The sequence below is a fragment of the Pseudorasbora parva genome, chromosome 25 (assembly GCF_024679245.1).
Source record: "Pseudorasbora parva isolate DD20220531a chromosome 25, ASM2467924v1, whole genome shotgun sequence".
Taxonomy (NCBI): Eukaryota; Metazoa; Chordata; class Actinopteri; order Cypriniformes; family Gobionidae; genus Pseudorasbora; species Pseudorasbora parva.
In genome coordinates, this window is record NC_090196.1 from 7,236,313 (window position 1) to 7,255,887 (window position 19,575).

Consider the following 19,575-nt stretch of genomic DNA (forward strand, 5'->3'; position numbering starts at 1 on the left):
ACTCAAAAGCCCAGACTGATCTCATGAAATGGTGTATGTGTATGGTGCATGCCATTTTGGCGTGCTATCAAGACGCATAATCGCTTTTTAGCATGTTTATCAATGCCGTTTCATTCTATCCCCCTACACAGCCCCTACCCATCACACACACATACACACATATACACACACATACATTGCCCCTGCCCCTAAACCTACCCATCACAAGAAACATTCTGTTTTATACATTTTCAAAAAAAACAATTTACTATATAGAGTATCCTATTGGCAGGTTCAACACAATGATGGATCATTGGTCTGATTGGTTGAAGGACTATCCAAATTCATTCAGAGTAATTTAACTATGTCTGTTGATCACACCTCTTGTGCAGTAGATAATACAGACTCCCAGACCAATCATAAAAGCTTGGTCTGTTGATAGCCAGACAACTTAAACCAACTTGCCTGATTCTCATTATTGTAGATTAGAGCCCAATAATTATTGAATCTCACAGGATATTAACATGCTTCTCTTCAAACTCACAGGTTGAGATCTTGTAATATCAGTCGCAGTAGTTATTATGAGCTGAGTTCAGGTCTGAGATCAAACCCGTCTCTGAAAGAGCTGGACCTGAGTGGGAATAGCATTACAGTTCATGTAACGAAGCCGCTTTCACGTCTACTGGAACATTCTCAGTGGAAACTGGAGAAACTGAGGTGAGCGTCACTGACTTTGATATTTTTATTTTAGTAAAGACTGAAATTATAATATTTATTTAGTTATAGTTAGTGAAGTTTTTTTACTTAGTTTTTTTTTTAGACATCAGTAATTTATGCATTTTCTTCACTCTCAGGTTGAGATCTTGTCAGATCACGGATGGAGATTGTGCTGATCTGAGATCAGCTCTTGGATCAAACCCGTCTCATCTGAGAGAGCTGGATCTGAGTGAGAATAACATTACATGTTCAGGAGTGAAGCAGCTTTCAGACCTTATAAAACATCCTCAGTGTAAACTGGAGAAACTGGAGTGAGTGTCACTGGCTTTATTTTATACATTTGTTTTAGTAAAGACTGGAAGTGCTATCATCTTTAGTTAGGGGCCAAGCACTGAAGGTGCAGAGACACCTATTGTATCCATTCTTGTGCTTTTTTTTTCTTCTGGCATTGAAGTCTATGGCAGCCCATAGAACCGTTTGCGGGAAAGTTGTAACGATTTGACATTCTGATAGAGGGCAGTCCCAACATTAAAGGTGCCCTAGAATGAAAAATTGAATTAACCTTGCCAGGGTGAAATAATAAGAGTTCAGCACATGGACATCACATACTGTGAGTCTCAAACACCATTGCCTCCTAATTCTTATGTAAATCTCGTGAATCCAAAACTCCACGGAAAAAAAGTGCTTCTCACCATAAACCCAACCATGACGTAAGCGTTGGGGATCATTTATATGCACGCCCCCAACATTTGCATCTGTCCGAACATGTTCATTGTCAGGCGGAAATGGAGCGAATCATCAGGTACAAGCTGCTCGCATGGACACACGTCATGTTTCAGGCTGTTCAGGAGACTTTACATATCCTTCCCACAGATAAAAAATGTCAACAGTCATGGTTGGTGTTTCTAATCCGATACCACAAATATTTACACCCCTGTGCCACCACCACCTTGTGGTTTTAGGAACACAGAGCACGGTGGGCAATATGCATTTAAGTATAAAAATAGGAGGACTACATCAATCATTTGTATTTGCCACACTTCCTGCTACTGGGCTGTATTGAGATCAGAGATCGACCTGCGCCTGGACCAATGCATCCATGAATGTCTGCAGAGAGCGTGTCAGTTAAACTCTGCCCCGTAAAGGCCGCATCAAAAAGACATCCTTAATAAACCTGTCTACGGCATGACGACTCCAAGCTATCAAATAATCTTACAAATATATATTTCTCTAATATGACTTCTGAACTGTAATGTCACCAGAATTATAATCATGCACTGTTTGTTCATCGGCCTGAGGAGAACTGGCACCTTGACTAGCAGTTTTGAATCTATCCGCTACTGATTTTAGCACTATATTTGAAACTGCTAGTCTGATCAAGATGAAACCAGGTTCAAATGTTCTGAAACATAGGTCGATAGCCAAGTGTTAATATCCAAATGTTAAAATATTGACATTTAAAGGACAACTCCGGTGAGAAATGAACCTAAGGGTAGTTAACAGATGGTTACTGAGTAGATCGTTCTCTGGGATGCGGTTTCATGAAAATCGAATGTAAAGAGTTTTATCTTTAAAAACAGATTAGCTTATAACGCTAGTCTATGGGGCACAGGGTAGAGAAATTAAACCGCTAGTTAATACCACTAACAAGGCTCAAAATAGCCTCACACTAATCCGATAGCATAATGAGGGTCCCTACATGCAAACCGAAGCATTGAGAACTTTGTAAGAGTACAAACAGTTTAATAAGAAGATACTTTTTAAACATAGTGCCTTACGCGTTCACGGACAGGCGCCATCTTGGAAAACAGTCTCGACTCATCAATCCACGAGCGCTGTTCTAAGTGAGCTGGTCGATAGGAATTAAGTTTGTGAAATGCAATAACATGGACATTTTTATTTATTTAAAATGGGCACTATGTTTATAACGTATCGTCTTATTAAACTGTTTGTACACTTAAAGTTCTCAATGCTTCGGTTTGCATGTAGGGACCCTCATTATGCTACCATGTTAGTGTGAGGCTATTTTGAGTCTTGTTAGTGGTATTAACTAGCGATTTAATTTCACTACTCTGTGCCCCATAGACTAGCGTTATAAGCTAATCTGTTTTTAAAGATAAAACTCTTTACATTCGATTTCCATGAAAACGCATCCCAGAGAACGATCTACTCGGTAACCATCTGTTAACTACCCCTAGGGTCATTTCTCACCGGAGTTGTCCTTTAAGGGGTAGTAAAATCCAATAAAAGTCAGGTGTCATTGTTTTTTTTTTTTTCATATAAATGTCTATAACTCCAAAACAAAATTAGATACTTTCACCAAACTCAACGCACATATGTATGGGCTCACTATGAGGACACACAAAACAATTGGTGGGATTGTGCCTCTTGGTGGCACTATAATAAAACAAAACATTAAAAATTCCCATTGACAATGCAGTATTATGGTATAAAATGCTAATGCAATACTTTACGAATGCATTAGCGTATCATTACAAAACTCGCTATGTGTCTTCCGCTCCATGCCCTGAGGATACTCAAAAAGCTTAGAGGCAGCGCCCCCTTGTGGTCAAAAGTTTTAATAAAATGTACAAATGAGCTAATAACTTTTTATTAAATTAGCCTATTGTAATGAAACTGGTCATAATACATTCAATCGGCTCATGCCGAGAACATGGATACCAATTTTGCGGTATTTTGCAAACCTATCTGTCCTCCATCTTTTGTTAAAAACCTACTTTTTCAAACTCGTCTTAGACTCGTTCAATTTTCATCAAAATTGAACCGTATCGTCTTCAGACCATGCCGACAAACAGTTATGGATTTCGTGTTGATAGACAAAACAGTTTTCAAATACCACTGCAACAGAGTTGAGCCATGATGCAAAAATGACTCTTGAGGCTGTTTCTCTGCAATGCTTTGACATATTGACACCAAACTTTGCACGTGTCATTGCCACCTCAATCTGACTACACTACATCCGTTTCGTAACAGTGCCACCTTATTGGTCGAAAGTGATTAACCATTAAATCATTATAATTGACTGTATTTAAAATATTACTACTTTTTTGCCTAAAATCAACTTAAGTCTTTAATGGCTCATTGTTGCAGTTGGTTTGAGACTTCCAGCCATACTGGCATGTCTTGTCTTCTTCTTTGTGCTTGGCCTCGATAATGGCTGCTTGCATCTATAGTTATATTAGTTTTTACCTATACTTTTCTATACATCAGTATTTAATGTGTTTCTTCACACTCACAGGTTGAGATCTTGTTATATCAGTAACAGAGGTTGTGCTGATCTGAGTTCAGCTCTGAAATCAAACCCGTCTCATCTGAGAGAGCTGGACCTGAGTGGGAATGCCATTACAGATTCAGGAGTGAAGCAGCTTTCAGACCTACTAGAAGATCCTAAGTGTAAACTGGAGAAACTGGGGTATGTTTCTAATGTTGCCATTGTATAATGTAAATCCATGCATGTGGACACTATCTTCACCAGACAGACTCACAGTGGCCCTCATTTATCAATCTTGCGTAGAAACGGGTGTATATGTTGGCGTAAGATTATGCTTACACTCCTCTCACCGCCTGATTTATGAAACTGTGCGCACCTCTGCAATTCAGGTGTACGCAATACCTGCCCTTGATAAATGCGGCGGCTGAAAACGATCGTCATTAGAATAACACGCCCCTATATATTCAAGTCTCCGCCTCCCGCACGCCCTCATTTTACGCCATGGACAAACAGAAGACGGCAAAGAAACAAAACTTCTCCGACGTGGAGATCGGGCGCGCTCAATCATCTCTTTAGTCCACTAGTCAGGGCACTGATTAGGACATAAGTCAACGGGCTGACTCCCTGATCAGTGCTCTAACTACTGAACTATGATTGAGACGCGCCCATCGAGACCATCTCCGGGGAAGTGGAAAAAAACCCGAAATTGTTTTATTTGGGAGTTTAAAGAGTGGGATTAAAGGCGCTCACAAAAACAAAATATGGATCCAAATTACGAGTAGCTACTGTTAGTGTGGGGGTTGAGAAGCGCACTCCAGCAGTTTAAATAGCTGTTTGGATGATAAATTACCATCACAATGCATTATTTTACAGCACGTTTTGAAACAATTAGCATTTAATTTCGTATCACGGCACATGTATTGGGGTGTACAATAGTGATGATGATGTGATGTGGAGTACTACCATTCATTCACATTAATAATTACATGAAAATTTGTAAGATTCTTCTTATTATTATTATGATTATTATTCTTAATGACGCTTGTTATTTAGAAGAAGAATGCCGTTTTTATTGATTTTATTATTATTTAAAAGAAGAAGGCCATTTTTATTATTTTGTCAGTCTGAATTATTTTAGTCCCAGTCCGTGCGCAGCTGCCGGGCCAGACGGACCTGAAACGTCAGATAAAGCGCACAGGCTCGCGACTGGAGGAATACATATGCCTACAGATCAAACGCTTTGGTAAAGTCACACAAATTAAACATTGACGTTCATGTTGCACAAAAATAAACACTAAATGTTGTTGTTGTGGTTTTTTACAGTGGGTCATAATATAGCATATCTTTGTCAGTGCGTTTTGTGGTGTTAGGAATTGCTTTTCTGCGCATTTTCGCACTAACTCAAACGTGCGTACACCACCTCCTGAGCTGGCGTAGGATTTGAGCGTGCCGTACGCCAACGTCCATATTGATAAATCTCAAAGTCACCGTGGGTTTGGGTGTACGCAAGGTGTACGCTGGAAATTTGGTGTACGCACTTTTGATAAATGAGGGCCAATATCTGTATATCTTTGTTTATGATTGTGCCAGATTTTCTGTGTTGTGCTAAATGACCAATAAATACCCTTAATATAGTCAAATCATACCTAAATTTTGATTTAAAGCTGCACTACCAAAGTTCATTTAAATGTATTAAGCAAGGTCGTAAAAACCTTGTTCTTGTGCATGTGTTTGTATTTTTGATATTTTTTTGTAAAAGATAAAGATGAACTGAAATTAGCTAAAGGCATTATATGTTTTTTATTTGCATTATTACATTATATTACACTATTAAATTATATGAATGTATTAAGAAATGCTGCACGGACCTACATCAGTATTAAATTATTCAAATGAAGAGTGATAAACACTTTAGGTCATAGGTGTGATTCGCACATGATAAATGTGCTTGTTGAATGTTTAACATAAGTGTAAAGTAAAGTAATACCAAATGAGAAGAAATAAACAACCCATTCTCACTCCCAAGGTGTCAAAATCTAAAGCATGGTCAAGGGCCTTCCGTGTCACAAAAAAAGATGCTAAAGGTGCCCCAAGGCAATACTTTATTGACCCCATTCATTTCAGTTGTTTACCCAATGCATCAGATCAAGACGCATTTAATTATTTGCATTTGTAAAAGCAGACATGACTTTATTCATATTTAAAGGCTACTTTTATATATTGGAGCAACTGACCAACTCCTACTCTAAACCTATACTAAACACATAACAGGTAAATAAAAGTACAGTCACGTATTTGTGAAAACTGACCAAAAACGGTATATAAATACGTTGCATTCCAAGTCTTTTGAAGTCATACGATATCTTTGTTAAGAACAGAGTTAATCTTAATGTTTCAATCGCTGAGGTGATGTTCCTGCCGGTCTGTGAATGCACTCATTCATCTCTCATTCAAATGATACACACGACTCTTGAGCATGACGCAATCGGTCACAAGACACACGAGAGCCAATGACATTTTACAATCAAAGCTGACCTAATGACGCAATTGATCACGATAAATACGAGAGCCAATGCAATTTCACTATGAAATCTGACGTAACGGGCAGCAATATTTAAAATTTGATGTGCATGATCTTCGGCGGATGGAGATGCTGATCGCTTTTGGGAATTTCCTTCACGCAAATCAACCAGTTGGCCTCAGAACACTTGGATTATTTGTACTTTTTGAATGAATTGTGGATTCGTATCTGCCTATTATATCCTGTGTTTTATATAACACACAAACACAGGTTTAGGGGTGGGATGGGGTTGGGTTGCATGTTAAAATGTGTCAAATAGCGCAAATAAAATAAATGTAAATAAAATGATGCTGGCTGATTAAACTGATAATCATACTCATGTCATAAATGGCAAAATCATAAACCAATACAATTTCATCATGCGATAACGTTCCCATGCCCTGTGTATGACGGAAAGGTTTCTCATTGAAATGAATGAGCACCCAGCGTGTCGAAAAATGGTGCGTAGGGGCACCTTTAGCTTCTTCATTTTGACGCAGAAGGCCCTTGACCATGCTTCGGATTTTGACGCCTTGGGAGTGAGAACGGGTTGCAGTAAACCACATACACAGACTTGCTTGGATACTCTGATAGTTGATAAAGGCTCTTTAATGTAATCTTTTATGTCTGTGTGATTATCACTGTATTCTGACTGAAAGGGTTCATCTGTTTCTCAGACACTCGCGGGGTGAGATCTTGTAATATCAGTAACAGAGGTTGTGCTGATCTGAGATCAGCTCTTGGATCGTCTCATCTGAGAGAGCTGGACCTGAGTGAGAATAACATTGGAGATTAAGGACTGAAGATGTGTAAACTGGAGAAATGTGGCGAGTGTCATTGTTCTGCTGATGTGTGATTGTTTTAAGAAATGCTCAAGGGATGTCCAGAACAGATTTATTTTTCATAAACAAAAAGTGACAACACCCAGATGTCATTTCAGCAGAAATAACTTACTGTACATCTGTCTGTATTACTGTCTGTGTATATGATCTAATGCTTGATTTGTGTTTCACTTGAAATATGTACCTTTTAAATGTTTGAGATAAATGTAACGGACACAACAAGTAAAAAATATATATATCACAATTGGGATTATCTTGCTTATTTTACCAGCAGTGCTTTAGTTTTTCAGCCTGATTTTACTATTCTATACTCATCTGCTGTTTCATATTAATCATCCACAATTCTAAAAACTACTTCTAAATTATGCAGTATATCACCATTAATAAGACATAACACTAAAACTTATTAAAATATAAAATTATTAATTTCAGTACATCTAACTAGATTTGTTCATCACCTTTCAGAGGTGTTAAACCGAGGTCCTTATTCTCTGGCCATTTAAAATCCCAAGGCACTTCTCGTAAAAGAGTAGGGGTGTAACCCCGGTGTCCTGGCCAAATTCCCTCGATTGGCCCTTAGCAATCATGGCCTTCTAATAATCCCCATCCACTGAATTGGCTCTAACTCTCTCTCCTCTCCACCTATCACTGGTGTGTGGCGAGCGCACTGGCGCCGTTGTACTGTGGCTGCCGTCGCATCATCCAAGTGGAGCGGCACACTGGTGGTTGAGGAGAGACCCCTGTCGTGAGTGTAAAGCGCTTTAGGTGTACTGTAGGAAATGTGAGTATTGCTCACACAAGCAAAACTGAGTTTAGTTAATCACAATTCAACATTTCAGAATACAAATGCTAAAATTCACATGATTTCGTATTTACAATGTAATCCACATGCATGTCAAACTGTGCAGCACTGTAAAGTTTCAGTTGTGCTCTGCTTCAGAAATCTATGCGTTTACTTTTGTGAGAACTGTTGATTTTAGACTTTAGAATTATGTCCATTTCCACACATGGATGGCGTTTGTCAAAACCTGTACATCATTTTAGAAATTCTCACATGCATGATGAAGGAACTTTAGTGTAACCTGATTATATTGCAAGTATTTTTGAACAGTTTTATTGTGTTTGGTCTGGGTTAGAGCTAGCCTGACAAGCCAGACCCACATCAAGATGTTTGGTCTGGAAACTCACCATAGACAGCTCAATCCGAGGGGCGGATAAACGGTTGTCTTTCAAACTCCCTCTGCACGCGATAGGATAGCGCTACAACCAACCAGAGCAACGAAGGTGAAGCAGAGCTTGTTGATAGATTAAACATTTGCCGTATCCGGTCAGCAAAACTCCTAACACATCTTCCCTTTTTAAGAATGACTTCAGTGCCGTTCTTTGTTCTTTTCTCAGAGAAAAGCTTAACTCCAAGTCTTCCAGAGTCGCGGTCAAAGCTGATTCGAAAGAACGCCGTTCGCCAGATTCTGTGTTTACTAGAAGCACGCAAGCGCAACTCTGGCGTCATTATGTTAAGCCCCGCCCACCGACTCTATACACGATGTGATTGGCCTGTCAAGATTTTGGCGTTTACAGCTCAGAAAGGTATTGAGAGTTCCTAGACGACACTCGCGGGCAGATTAAATTTGCTGCCGCTAGGGTGCGTCTAGATTTCTAGGCTAGGTTAGAGCTATACTAGCTATTCCATTTCATTAAAGGTGCACTATGTAGTATTTTTGCAGTAAAATATCCAAAAACCACTAGGCTGGTGTTATATATTTTGTTCAGTTGAGTACTTACAATATCCCAAATGTTTCCAACTATTTGTAAATTGTGAGAAAATTGCTATTTTAACTAAGGACTGGGACGTTTCAGCATAGCGTTTGAGGGAGTCGCCTGTCAATCGTGTCATATCTGCGTTACCCTCGGTTTTATTCTGCAGAAGAGCTTTTCTCTTAGCAGTGTGAACGCATAGAGTAACGTCATAACATCACTTTAAACACAATTAAGTGTATCTAATATGAGAAACAGAGCTGCTGATTTTAACTTATAATCATGACCGGAAAAAGCGGAAGTGCGTGCCCCCCGGCGACTGTGTCCCGTCCCGTCATAATAAAAGTCAGACATTTCCCAAGATACTGCGCTTACACCTGGCGTCATCAAACTACGCCTTTTTGTTGCATAGTGCACCTTTAATGGTTTTCTTGTCTCACTTGTAGTTTTGATGTTTGTAGAGGCTATAGTAACATTTGCATCCAGTTCAGGATGTTCTGTATAATGTGTGCTTTTTCATTTTTACCTGATATGTCATTCTTCCCTTCTCCACTACATTTGTTTACTGTTGTAAACCAAATGTACAGTGTAACTAAAAATGAAAACCCTAAAATGACCTGCATTAGACTGTGGTTTGTGTATGACTGGAGAAATCCTTTGAATACACTAATTTCAAATCATTTCCAAAGGGGCGTCACCAACAGACACTGACGTATACAGAGCAACCTGAGAGCGGCGGAGAAACATCTGAGACCGCAATTCTCTGTTTGTGATTTCGAGGAAGATTTTATGACTTCTGCCTTTGTTGTAAAATAAATATTATAATAGCTGGTGACCACCGCCACTCTATCAACATTTTTGCAAAATTTGGAAAACCTAAAAGCATTTCAGACCGACTGAAACATCTCGGATTGACGGTCGAACGGAAAACATCGAGCTCTGATCACATTTTCCCCCGTTGTAAGGCATTTGCATTGCGATTAGAACGCGATTTGCAACATTTTGAGAATAAAATAATATTAAGGAGTCTTTGGAAAATTGTGTCTAACAATCTTTATTCAAATTCAGTCATTTCAGATGTTGTGACATTTTCGGATTTGAGCATAGTTATGACAATTATTTATATATTTTTTAACATTATAAACAGATCTAGTGTGAGGAAATAAGCACAGAAAGGCCAGCCCCCGAGCTGCTGTGTGGCGTTAGCACATGATCAGACTCCCCATCCTTCTCATCAAAGTAGCCGGTGTAAGACACATCTGAGAGCCGAGTGTTGTTCTTTGCTCGGGTTTTAAAAAAGAAACGTTTAAATTGCTTAAAACAGACACGATAGCTGATTGCACAGGCCTCTCGTGGTAAGACTAACTGTGTTGAGTTAATAAACAATGATTAGTTTTCTATTGATGAATGTCTCCAAACAGTTGCTCATCTGTCTAATAAAACACAATATATTAAAATGTCTCTTCTGTTTCCATGGTTTCTACAAAATAAAAGTGGAAATTGAGGGTAACGCGGGTATAATGTCATTGATAGCTGACACACATGCAGACACTCATGTCCTGGTTTAAATGGCTTATTTCTCTGGATCTGAACATGTTTGGAAACATTTAGGATACTGTAAGGACAAGTCAACAAATATATAACATTGTTCTAGTGGTTTTTGGATATTTTAATCCAAAAATATTACATATTGTGCCTTTAAATGTAATTACACTGTAAAAATGACACCGTAAAATAAAGTATTACATCCAACTAAACCCTATTCCTCACCCTAACCCTTTAGTAAGTACATGTTTTTAATTCATGTTACTCTGTAGGCGTGCGTAAGTGCACTTACACTAGCCGAGGCCCCTTAATAAAGTAGGCTATAATGAAAATAGCAAGCACCCACGTGTCACACTAGTGAAAAAAGACAAATCAATTTAATTTTAGCTCCTGAATTAATATTTAAAATATAGTTGCTTTTAATCTCTATTTTAAATACACACCGAAATGAACTTCATAAGAACAGGCATGTTTTAGTGAACGCTGATGCTTTGGGGAAATTATGATGCATGCTGGAAACATTGAATCCAAAACTAATAAATAAAACAAAAACGATTTCATGTTGAACAAAATATAGTTTGAATATGGTTCAAATCCACTTTTTGTCGACCCTTGCTCTCTGCTGCGCTACAGCCCCCCTCAACAGCTCCTCCCCATCACAGCTCCTCCCCCTTCACAGCTCCTCCCCCATCACGACTCCTCCCCATCACAGCACCTCCCCCATCACAGCTCCTCCCCCATCACAGCTCCTCCCCCTCCACAGCTCCTCCCCATCACAGCTCCTCCCCCATCACAGCTCCTCCCCATCACAGCTCCTCCCCCATCACAGCTCCTCCCCATGACAGCACCTCCCCCATCACAGCTCCTCCCCCTCCACAGCTCCTCCCCATCACAGCTCCTCCCCCATCACAGCACCTCCCCATCACAGCTCCTCCCCCTCCACAGCTCCTCCCCATCACAGCTCCTCCCCCATCACTGCACCTCCCCCATCACAGCTCCTCCCCCTCCACAGCTCCTCCCCATCACAGCTCCTCCCCCATCACAGCTCCTCCCCATCACCGCTCCTCCCCATCACAGCACCTCCCCCATCACAGCTCCTCCCCATCACAGCTCCTCCCCCATCACCGCTCCTCCCCATCACCGCTCCTCCCCATCACAGCACCTCCCCATCACAGCACCTCCCCATCACCGCTCCTCCCCATCACAGCACCTCCCCATCACAGACCCTCCCCATCACAGCACCTCCCCCATCACAGCTCCTCCCCATCACAGCACCTCCCCCATCACAGCTCCTCCCCATCACAGCTCCTCCCCATCACAGCTACTCCCCATCACAGCTCCTCCCCCATCACTGCTCCTCCCCCATCACAACTCCTCCCCATCACAGCTACTCCCCATCACTGCTCCTCCCCCATCACAACTCCTCCCCATCACAGCTACTCCCCATCACAACTCCTCCCCATCACAGCTACTCCCCATCACAACTCCTCCCCATCACAGCTACTCCCCATCACTGCTCCTCCCCCATCACAACTCCTCCCCATCACAGCTACTCCCCATCACTGCTCCTCCCCCATCACAACTCCTCCCCATCACAGCTACTCCCCATCACAACTCCTCCCCATCACAGCTACTCCCCATCACAACTCCTCCCCATCACAACTCCTCCCCATCACAGCTACTCCCCATCACAGCTACTCCCCATCACAGCTACTCCCCATCACTGCTCCTCCCCATCACAACTCCTCCCCATCACAGCTACTCCCCATCAGAGCTACTCCCCATCACTGCTCCTCCCCATCACAGCTCCTCCCCCATCACAGCTCCTCCCCTTTTACAGCTCCTCCTTTTTGCAACACAATGTAATGTAACTATATGATGTTGCACTATTTCTATAAGTAATAAATAGCTAGTAAGATAATATAACGGGAACTAACATTACAGCATGTTAGTAATCATTCCATCGATATGTAATGCTAAATAAGGTTTGCTAGTACATTATTTCAGCAACATGATAAGTCAGTGAATTAGTACGTTTCAAGGGTTGCTTTTGCACAGTGTGTGACATTTTATCTGTATGTTATACGACTAGAGTTTTGACAATATGAAGTTTCAAAATGTGTTTAAGTCAATGGACTCCAACGCAGAATTCTCAGCGACTTCGAATAATGAAACAAATAAAGCAGGGATACTTACTTGTCAAGCAGAAATGTGGCTAACTGCATCGTTTTTTATCATTTCAGGACACGTAACGTTAGCTCCCTCCACCTCAGAAAAGCTGCTCCGATATTTACCCTCGTTTTATTTCGGGCTATATTCTTTCTTTTTGTCTTTTTTACCATCGTCATCTGTCTTTTTCCGTTTACTCGTCTTTATTTTATGAGCAGGTGCCACTCAAGGAATTGGCAGTTTGGATTGTTTGTCCGTCATAAAACTGTGGCACACTGGTGATCTGATGGAATTTGAATTGAATGAACTTGAACTTGAATGAGGGCGAATGAGAGGGTTGTGATCAGCATGCAAGCTTGATTTACAATGCTAAGACACTCCTTCTGGCTCTGATTGTTTTTTTTTTCTTACCAGGAGCGGTGTATTTCTGCAAACAGCAATAGGACCACTGGGAGGAGCCAGAGGAGCTTGATTTTTTCACAGATTATAAAAATATTACTTATTGTGCCTAAAAGACATACACTGTAAAAAATTATTTAGAAAAAAAGTTACCTGGTTGCCTTAAAATTTTGAGTTCATTGAAATTTAAATTTTGAGTTAATACAATGAACATATTTTGAGATTCAACAACCTTTATTAAAATATTATTAAAAGATTTTGTAAGCATATTGGGTAATCTTGTGTTTTATTTCTGATGATGCAGTGAGACATGCCAAATTGTGCTATTTTCATGATTTATCAATATTTTTGTGCGGTTCAGATACACAAATATTTTGAGGTTCTATTTATTAAACAAATTTCCTTCATTGTATCAACTCAAATTTTTAATTTCAATAAACTCAAAATTTTAAGGCAACCAGGTTACTTACTTTTTTAAGTTAAACCAACAAAAAACAACCAATTTTTTTTTACAGTGTAGCTACCATGTGTCAAGGCTGTTGTGTCAAGCTAGCATAGCAAGTTTTATCATGGCTGTCAGTGTAGGGGCATGCTCTTGTAATTGTCCCCTGTGAAACAATTAATGTAAAAGTTATATAACCAGTATTGTGTAAGTTACTCTAAAAAATAATTAAAGGTGCACTATGTAATTTTTCCATCCACTAGAGGTCGCCTATTCAAAAGAAAGGCATAGTTTGATGACGCTAAGATTGAGCTCAGAATCTTGGGACATGTGGTCTTCACCTCCATGAAGATGGAAAAGAATCGGGATAGGACTCGGGCAGAAATCATGTTGATGGATACAATTACTAATGTTACTGTAGTATGAAGCAGAGCAGGACCGAGTGTTGAGGAGCTGAGCACGGCCGCTGTTACGCAATTGTTACGCAACACGTGCCTCACGAGCAGCGGGACTTTTATTATGACGGGACACAGTCGCCAGCGCTATCTCCGCTTTCCTGGTCATGAGTATGAGCTAACGCAGCTCTGTTTATCATATCAGATACATTTAAGTGTGTTTAAAATTGTTATGATGTTACTCTGTACGTTCGCTCAGCGGCTGCTGTGAAACTTGTTCACACTCCTAAGAGTAAAGCGCTTCTGCAGAATAAAACCAGAAACCGAGAGTAACGCAGATATGACGCCATTGACAGGCGACTCCCTCAGATGTCCCGGCTCCTTGGTTAAAATGCGCGAAAAGGAGTGATGAAATAGTTAGCAGATTATCATCACTCAATGGCTGGTTGTCTAAGTGGTGTCTGCAAAATAACATAGGGTTCATAGACAATTGGAAAAGTTTTTGGGGCAGACCTGACCTGTTGAAGATGGACGGCATTCATCCCTCCTGGGCTGGTGCTGCTCTTTTCTCTAGTAATTTGGCACATAGTCTTAGAGCTAAACCTTGACTCACTGGGGCCCAGGTCAGGAAGCAGACAAACTGGCTAAACCAACCGTCTGCTAGCTGTCTCATGTCACCAAAGTCAGCTAAATCCCAGCACATAGAGACTCTTTCACCTAGATATTATCACATAGAGACTGTGTCTGTTCCCCGAATTATTAAATACAAAAAACCATCAAAAACATTCAACAGTAAAAATTTAATTGATGTCCAACAAATAAACAACAGATATAATACGGATGAACAATTGATAAAGCTTGGGTTGCTGAATATTCGATCCCTTTCGCCAAAAACGCTTGTTGTCAATGATATGATTATAGATCATAACTTAGATGTGCTGTGTTTGACAGAAACCTGGCTAAAACCTGATGATTACATTACTTTAAATGAGTGCACCCCCCGAGATTATTGTTACAAACATGAGCCACGTCTGAAAGGTAAAGGGGGAGGTGTTGCTGTAATTTATAATAATATTTTCAGTATTACTCAGAAGTCTAGTTTCAAATATAATTCCTTTGAAGTTTTGGTGCTTTATGTAACACTGTGTAGTGTAAATGATAAATCCCTTCTGACATTTGTGTTGGCTACTGTATACAGGCCACCAGGGCACAATACAGACTTTATCAAAGAATTTGCTGGTTTTGTATCGGAGTTAGTATTAGCTGTAGATAAAGTACTAATTGTTGGGGATTTTAATATCCACGTAGACAATGAAAAAGACGCATTGGGATTGGTATTTAGAGACATTCTAAACTCTATTGGAGTTAGACAACACGTATCGGGACCCACTCATCGCCTTAATCATACTTTAGATCTAATAATGTCACATGGAATAAATGTTGATACTGTTAAAATTCTGCAGCAGAGCGATGACATCTCAGATCATTACCTAATATCATGTATACTTAATTTACCTAAGGCTGCAAAGCCATCCCCTCGCTTCAAATATGGCAGGACGATAACCGCTGCGACTAAAGATTGCTTTGTACATAATCTTCCTCATCAGTTCCATCTCCTCAGCATTACAGATAGCCAAGATGAACTTGATGCTGCAACCGAAACTATTGACTCTCTCCTTACTAGCACTTTAGACATAGTTGCTCCCCGGCGCTTAAAGAAGATTAAAGCAAATAATCCAACGCCGTGGTACAACGAGCACACTCGGGCCCTTAAAACAGCAGCCAGAAAAATGGAGCGCAGCTGGAAGAAAACAAAACTAGAGGTTTTTCGCAATTTGTGGAAAGAGAGCATGATTGCATACAGAAAGGCCATAAAAACTGCTAGATCTGCTTATTTCTCATCTCTTTTAGAAGAAAACAAACACAACCCTAAGTATTTATTCGATACAGTGGCTAAATTATCAAAAAATAAAGCTTCAGCTTCTGATGTTTGTAAACAACACAGCAGTAATGACTTTATGAACTTCTTTACTAGTAAGATTGATAATATTAGGAATAAAATTATAACCATGCAGCCGTCTATTACAGTATCACTTCAGACAGAGCACTGCAGGGTCACTGAGGAAAAATTACACTCATTCACTGCTATAGGAGGAGAAGAACTGGCTAAACTTGTAAAATCATCAAAATCAACAACATGTATGCTTGACCCTATACCGACTAGGCTATTAAAAGAGATACTTCCAGAGGTCATAGATCCTCTGCTTAATATCATTAATTCATCTTTGACATTAGGATATGTACCGAAAACTTTTAAGTTGGCTATAATTAAACCACTTATTAAAAAAACGCAACTTGATCCTAAAGAATTAGTCAATTACAGGCCAATCTCGAATCTACCGTTTCTATCAAAAATACTAGAAAAGGCTGTGTCTTCACAATTATGTTCTTTTTTAGAAAGAAATGGTATATGTGAGGATTTCCAGTCAGGATTTAGACCGTATCATAGTACTGAGACTGCTCTAATTAGAGTTACAAATGATTTACTCTTATCATCTGATCGTGGTTGTATCTCTCTATTAGTGTTACTCGATCTTAGCGCTGCATTTGATAATATAGATCACAATATTCTTCTGAATAGAATCGAAAATTATGTTGGCGTTAGTGGAACTGCTTGGGCATGGTTTAAATCGTACTTATCTGACCGTTATCAGTTTGTAGCAGTAAATGAAGAGATGTCACACCGATCACAAGTTCAGTATGGGGTACCGCAAGGCTCAGTGTTAGGACCGCTGCTCTTCACCCTGTATATGCTACCACTGGGAGATATCATTAGGAAACATGGCGTTAGCTTTCATTGTTATGCTGACGATACTCAGCTCTATATTTCCTCACGCCCTGATGAAACCTACCAATTCACAAGATTAACAGAATGCATAGCTGATATAAAAAATTGGATGAATAGTAATTTTCTGCAACTTAATTCAGATAAAACTGAATTTTTAATTATTGGACAGAAAAGCTCCACAATTAGTAACCGAGAATACTGTCTAACACTTGATGACTGCTCTGTCAAGCCCTCGTCGTCAGTGAGGAACCTGGGTGTGCTCTTTGATACCAATCTTTCATTTGAAAGCCACATTTCTAGCATCTGTAAAACCGCATTCTATCATCTTAAAAATATATCTAAATTACGGCACATGCTTTCAATGCAAAATGCTGAACAGTTAGTACATGCGTTCATGAGCTCAAGGCTAGATTATTGTAATGCTCTACTGGGTGGTTGCCCTGCTCGCTTAATAAACAAACTCCAGCTAGTCCAAAACGCAGCAGCTAGAGTTCTTACTAGAACCAGGAAGTATGATCATATTAGTCCAGTTCTGTCAACACTGCACTGGCTCCCTATTAAACATTGCATACATTTTAAAATCTTGCTTATTACTTACAAAGCACTAAATAGTTTAGCTCCCCGGTACTTAAGCGAGCTCTTAACGCATTATACCCCATCACGTCGATTGCGGTCTCAAAACTCTGGCCAGTTGATAATACCTAGAATATCTAAATCAACTGCAGGCGGTCGATCATTTTCCTATTTAGCTCCTAAATTGTGGAATAGTCTTCCTAGCATTGTTCGGGAAGCAGACACACTCTGTCAGTTTAAATCTAGACTAAAAACACATCTCTTTACTATGGCATACACATAGAACATTTTTAACTTTCATTATTCAATTCAATTGACTGATTGTTAGGCTGCATTAACTAGGTCAGCCGGAACCGGGAACACATCCCATAACACCTGATGTACTCGTTACATCATAAAAAGAGTGGCATCTACACTAATGTTAGTCTCTCTGTTTATCCCGAGGTTTATCCCGGATCTGGGCCCTGTCCGGATCGGATGGTGGACCTGCCTGGACATGACCAGCTCATCCTGGAGTGTCTGCTGAGCCGTGTCAAATGGTGTCTCCTCCGAATTTGCCTCACTGGCACGACATGCTCAAAACCCGTCTTCGCCGCAATAATTCCGATCTTTCATGTATTCATACTCTTGTGTAATTGACGCCCCATCCTAAATAAATCTGTCTCTTCCGTGATACCCTGAAAATTTTGAATAATCCGATCTAATATGATTTCCGACCTGTAAGTTTGCCAGAATAATAATCTTACACGGTGTGTTAATAGGCCAGAGGAGAACTGGCACCCCGACTGAGTCTGGTTTCTCCCAAGGTTTATTTTTCTCCATCACGCCCTGATGGAGTTTTGGTTCCTTGCCACTGTCGCCTTTGGCTTGGCTTGCTCAGTTGGGGACACTAAAAATATGATTAAAGTTATTCAACTTATTATACAAATAAAATATATGAATTAGGTCTTATTTAATTCTATAAACTATAATACTGATCTGCCAACATTGTCGCTATATGATAAATTAAAATAAGCTGATAACATCACTGTTTTCTCCAGTACGACTGTACAGCCAAATCTAATTTTGTCGCAATATTATCCTGTTTGACACTGTGAAGCTGCTTTGACACAATCGTGATTGTAAAAGCGCTATATAAATAAATTTGATTGATTAAAATAGCGATTTTCTTAAAATGTACAATTAGTTGGAAACATTTGGGATTCTGTAAGAACTCAGCTGAACAAAATAAATAACATTGGCCTGGTGGTTTTTGGATATCTTACTGCAAAAATACAGCATAGTGCACTTTTAAATCTGGTTTTCTTGATTTACCGCGAGTACCAGGTTTTACTTTGCCTGATATTGATCTAGCTCACTACGGTCTGCAACAAGTGCCTCAATAGCTCTGGAGCGAACGCACAGAGTGGCATTATAACAACTTTCAACATACTCAAATGTATCTAATATGATAAACAGAGCTGCTTTACCCCAAATACACATGAGAAGAAGAAGCGGAAACGGTCGCCTGTTACAGAATAAAAAAAACTTGCAAAATCATGGCGTCATCAGGCTATGCCTTTTTTTTGAATAAGCGATCTCTAGTGGCGAAAAATTACATATTGTTAGCTTAAAAATCTAGACACACCTTAGTGGCAGCAAATCTAATTTGCAGCCATAGGGCATCTAGCAACTCTCCATTAGATTGTGATCTGGAATAACCAAACTCTGGTCAAGCCAATCACATCGTGTATAGAGTCAGTGGGCGGGATTAACATAATGACGGTGGAGTTGCGACCGGTTCCGCGTGCTTCTTGAAAACAGAAGCTGACGAACGGCGGTCTTTCGAATCTGCTTCTGGAAGACTTGGAGTTAAGCTTTTCTTTGAGAAAAGAACAAAGAACGACACTTCATTCATAAGAAGGGAAGATGTGTTCAGAGTTTTGCTGACCGCATACGGCGGAAATTTAATCTATCAGCTCCGCTTCACCTTCTTCATTGCTCTGGTTGGTTGTAGCGCTATCCTATCGCGTGCAGAGGGAGCTTGAAAGTCAACCGTTTATCCCCCCCTCAGATTGAGCTGTCAATGGTGAGTTTCCAGACCAAACATCTTGATGTGGGTCCGGCCTGACAGGCCATA

The 19,575-nt window shown here is 40.1% G+C and overlaps 2 protein-coding genes across 2 annotated transcripts in view; both read left to right on the plus strand.

The window, feature by feature from the left end:
• Window positions 1-7,574, plus strand: part of LOC137065297 (NACHT, LRR and PYD domains-containing protein 14-like) — a 40,027-nt gene extending 32,453 nt beyond the window's left edge. The window contains exons 10-13 of the mRNA XM_067436903.1: window positions 526-696; window positions 834-1,007; window positions 3,956-4,129; window positions 7,166-7,574. Of these exons, the coding sequence (XP_067293004.1) occupies window positions 526-696; window positions 834-1,007; window positions 3,956-4,129; window positions 7,166-7,190 (544 nt within the window). The 3' untranslated portion in view covers window positions 7,191-7,574. The remainder of the gene's footprint in view (window positions 1-525; window positions 697-833; window positions 1,008-3,955; window positions 4,130-7,165) is intronic.
• Window positions 7,294-12,496, plus strand: LOC137065008 (uncharacterized). The gene is made up of 2 exons (XM_067436579.1): window positions 7,294-7,338; window positions 11,264-12,496. The coding sequence occupies exons 1-2, from the start codon at window positions 7,294-7,296 to the stop codon at window positions 12,494-12,496; spliced, it is 1,278 nt and encodes a 425-aa protein (XP_067292680.1).
• Window positions 12,497-19,575: the final 7,079 nt, after the last annotated feature.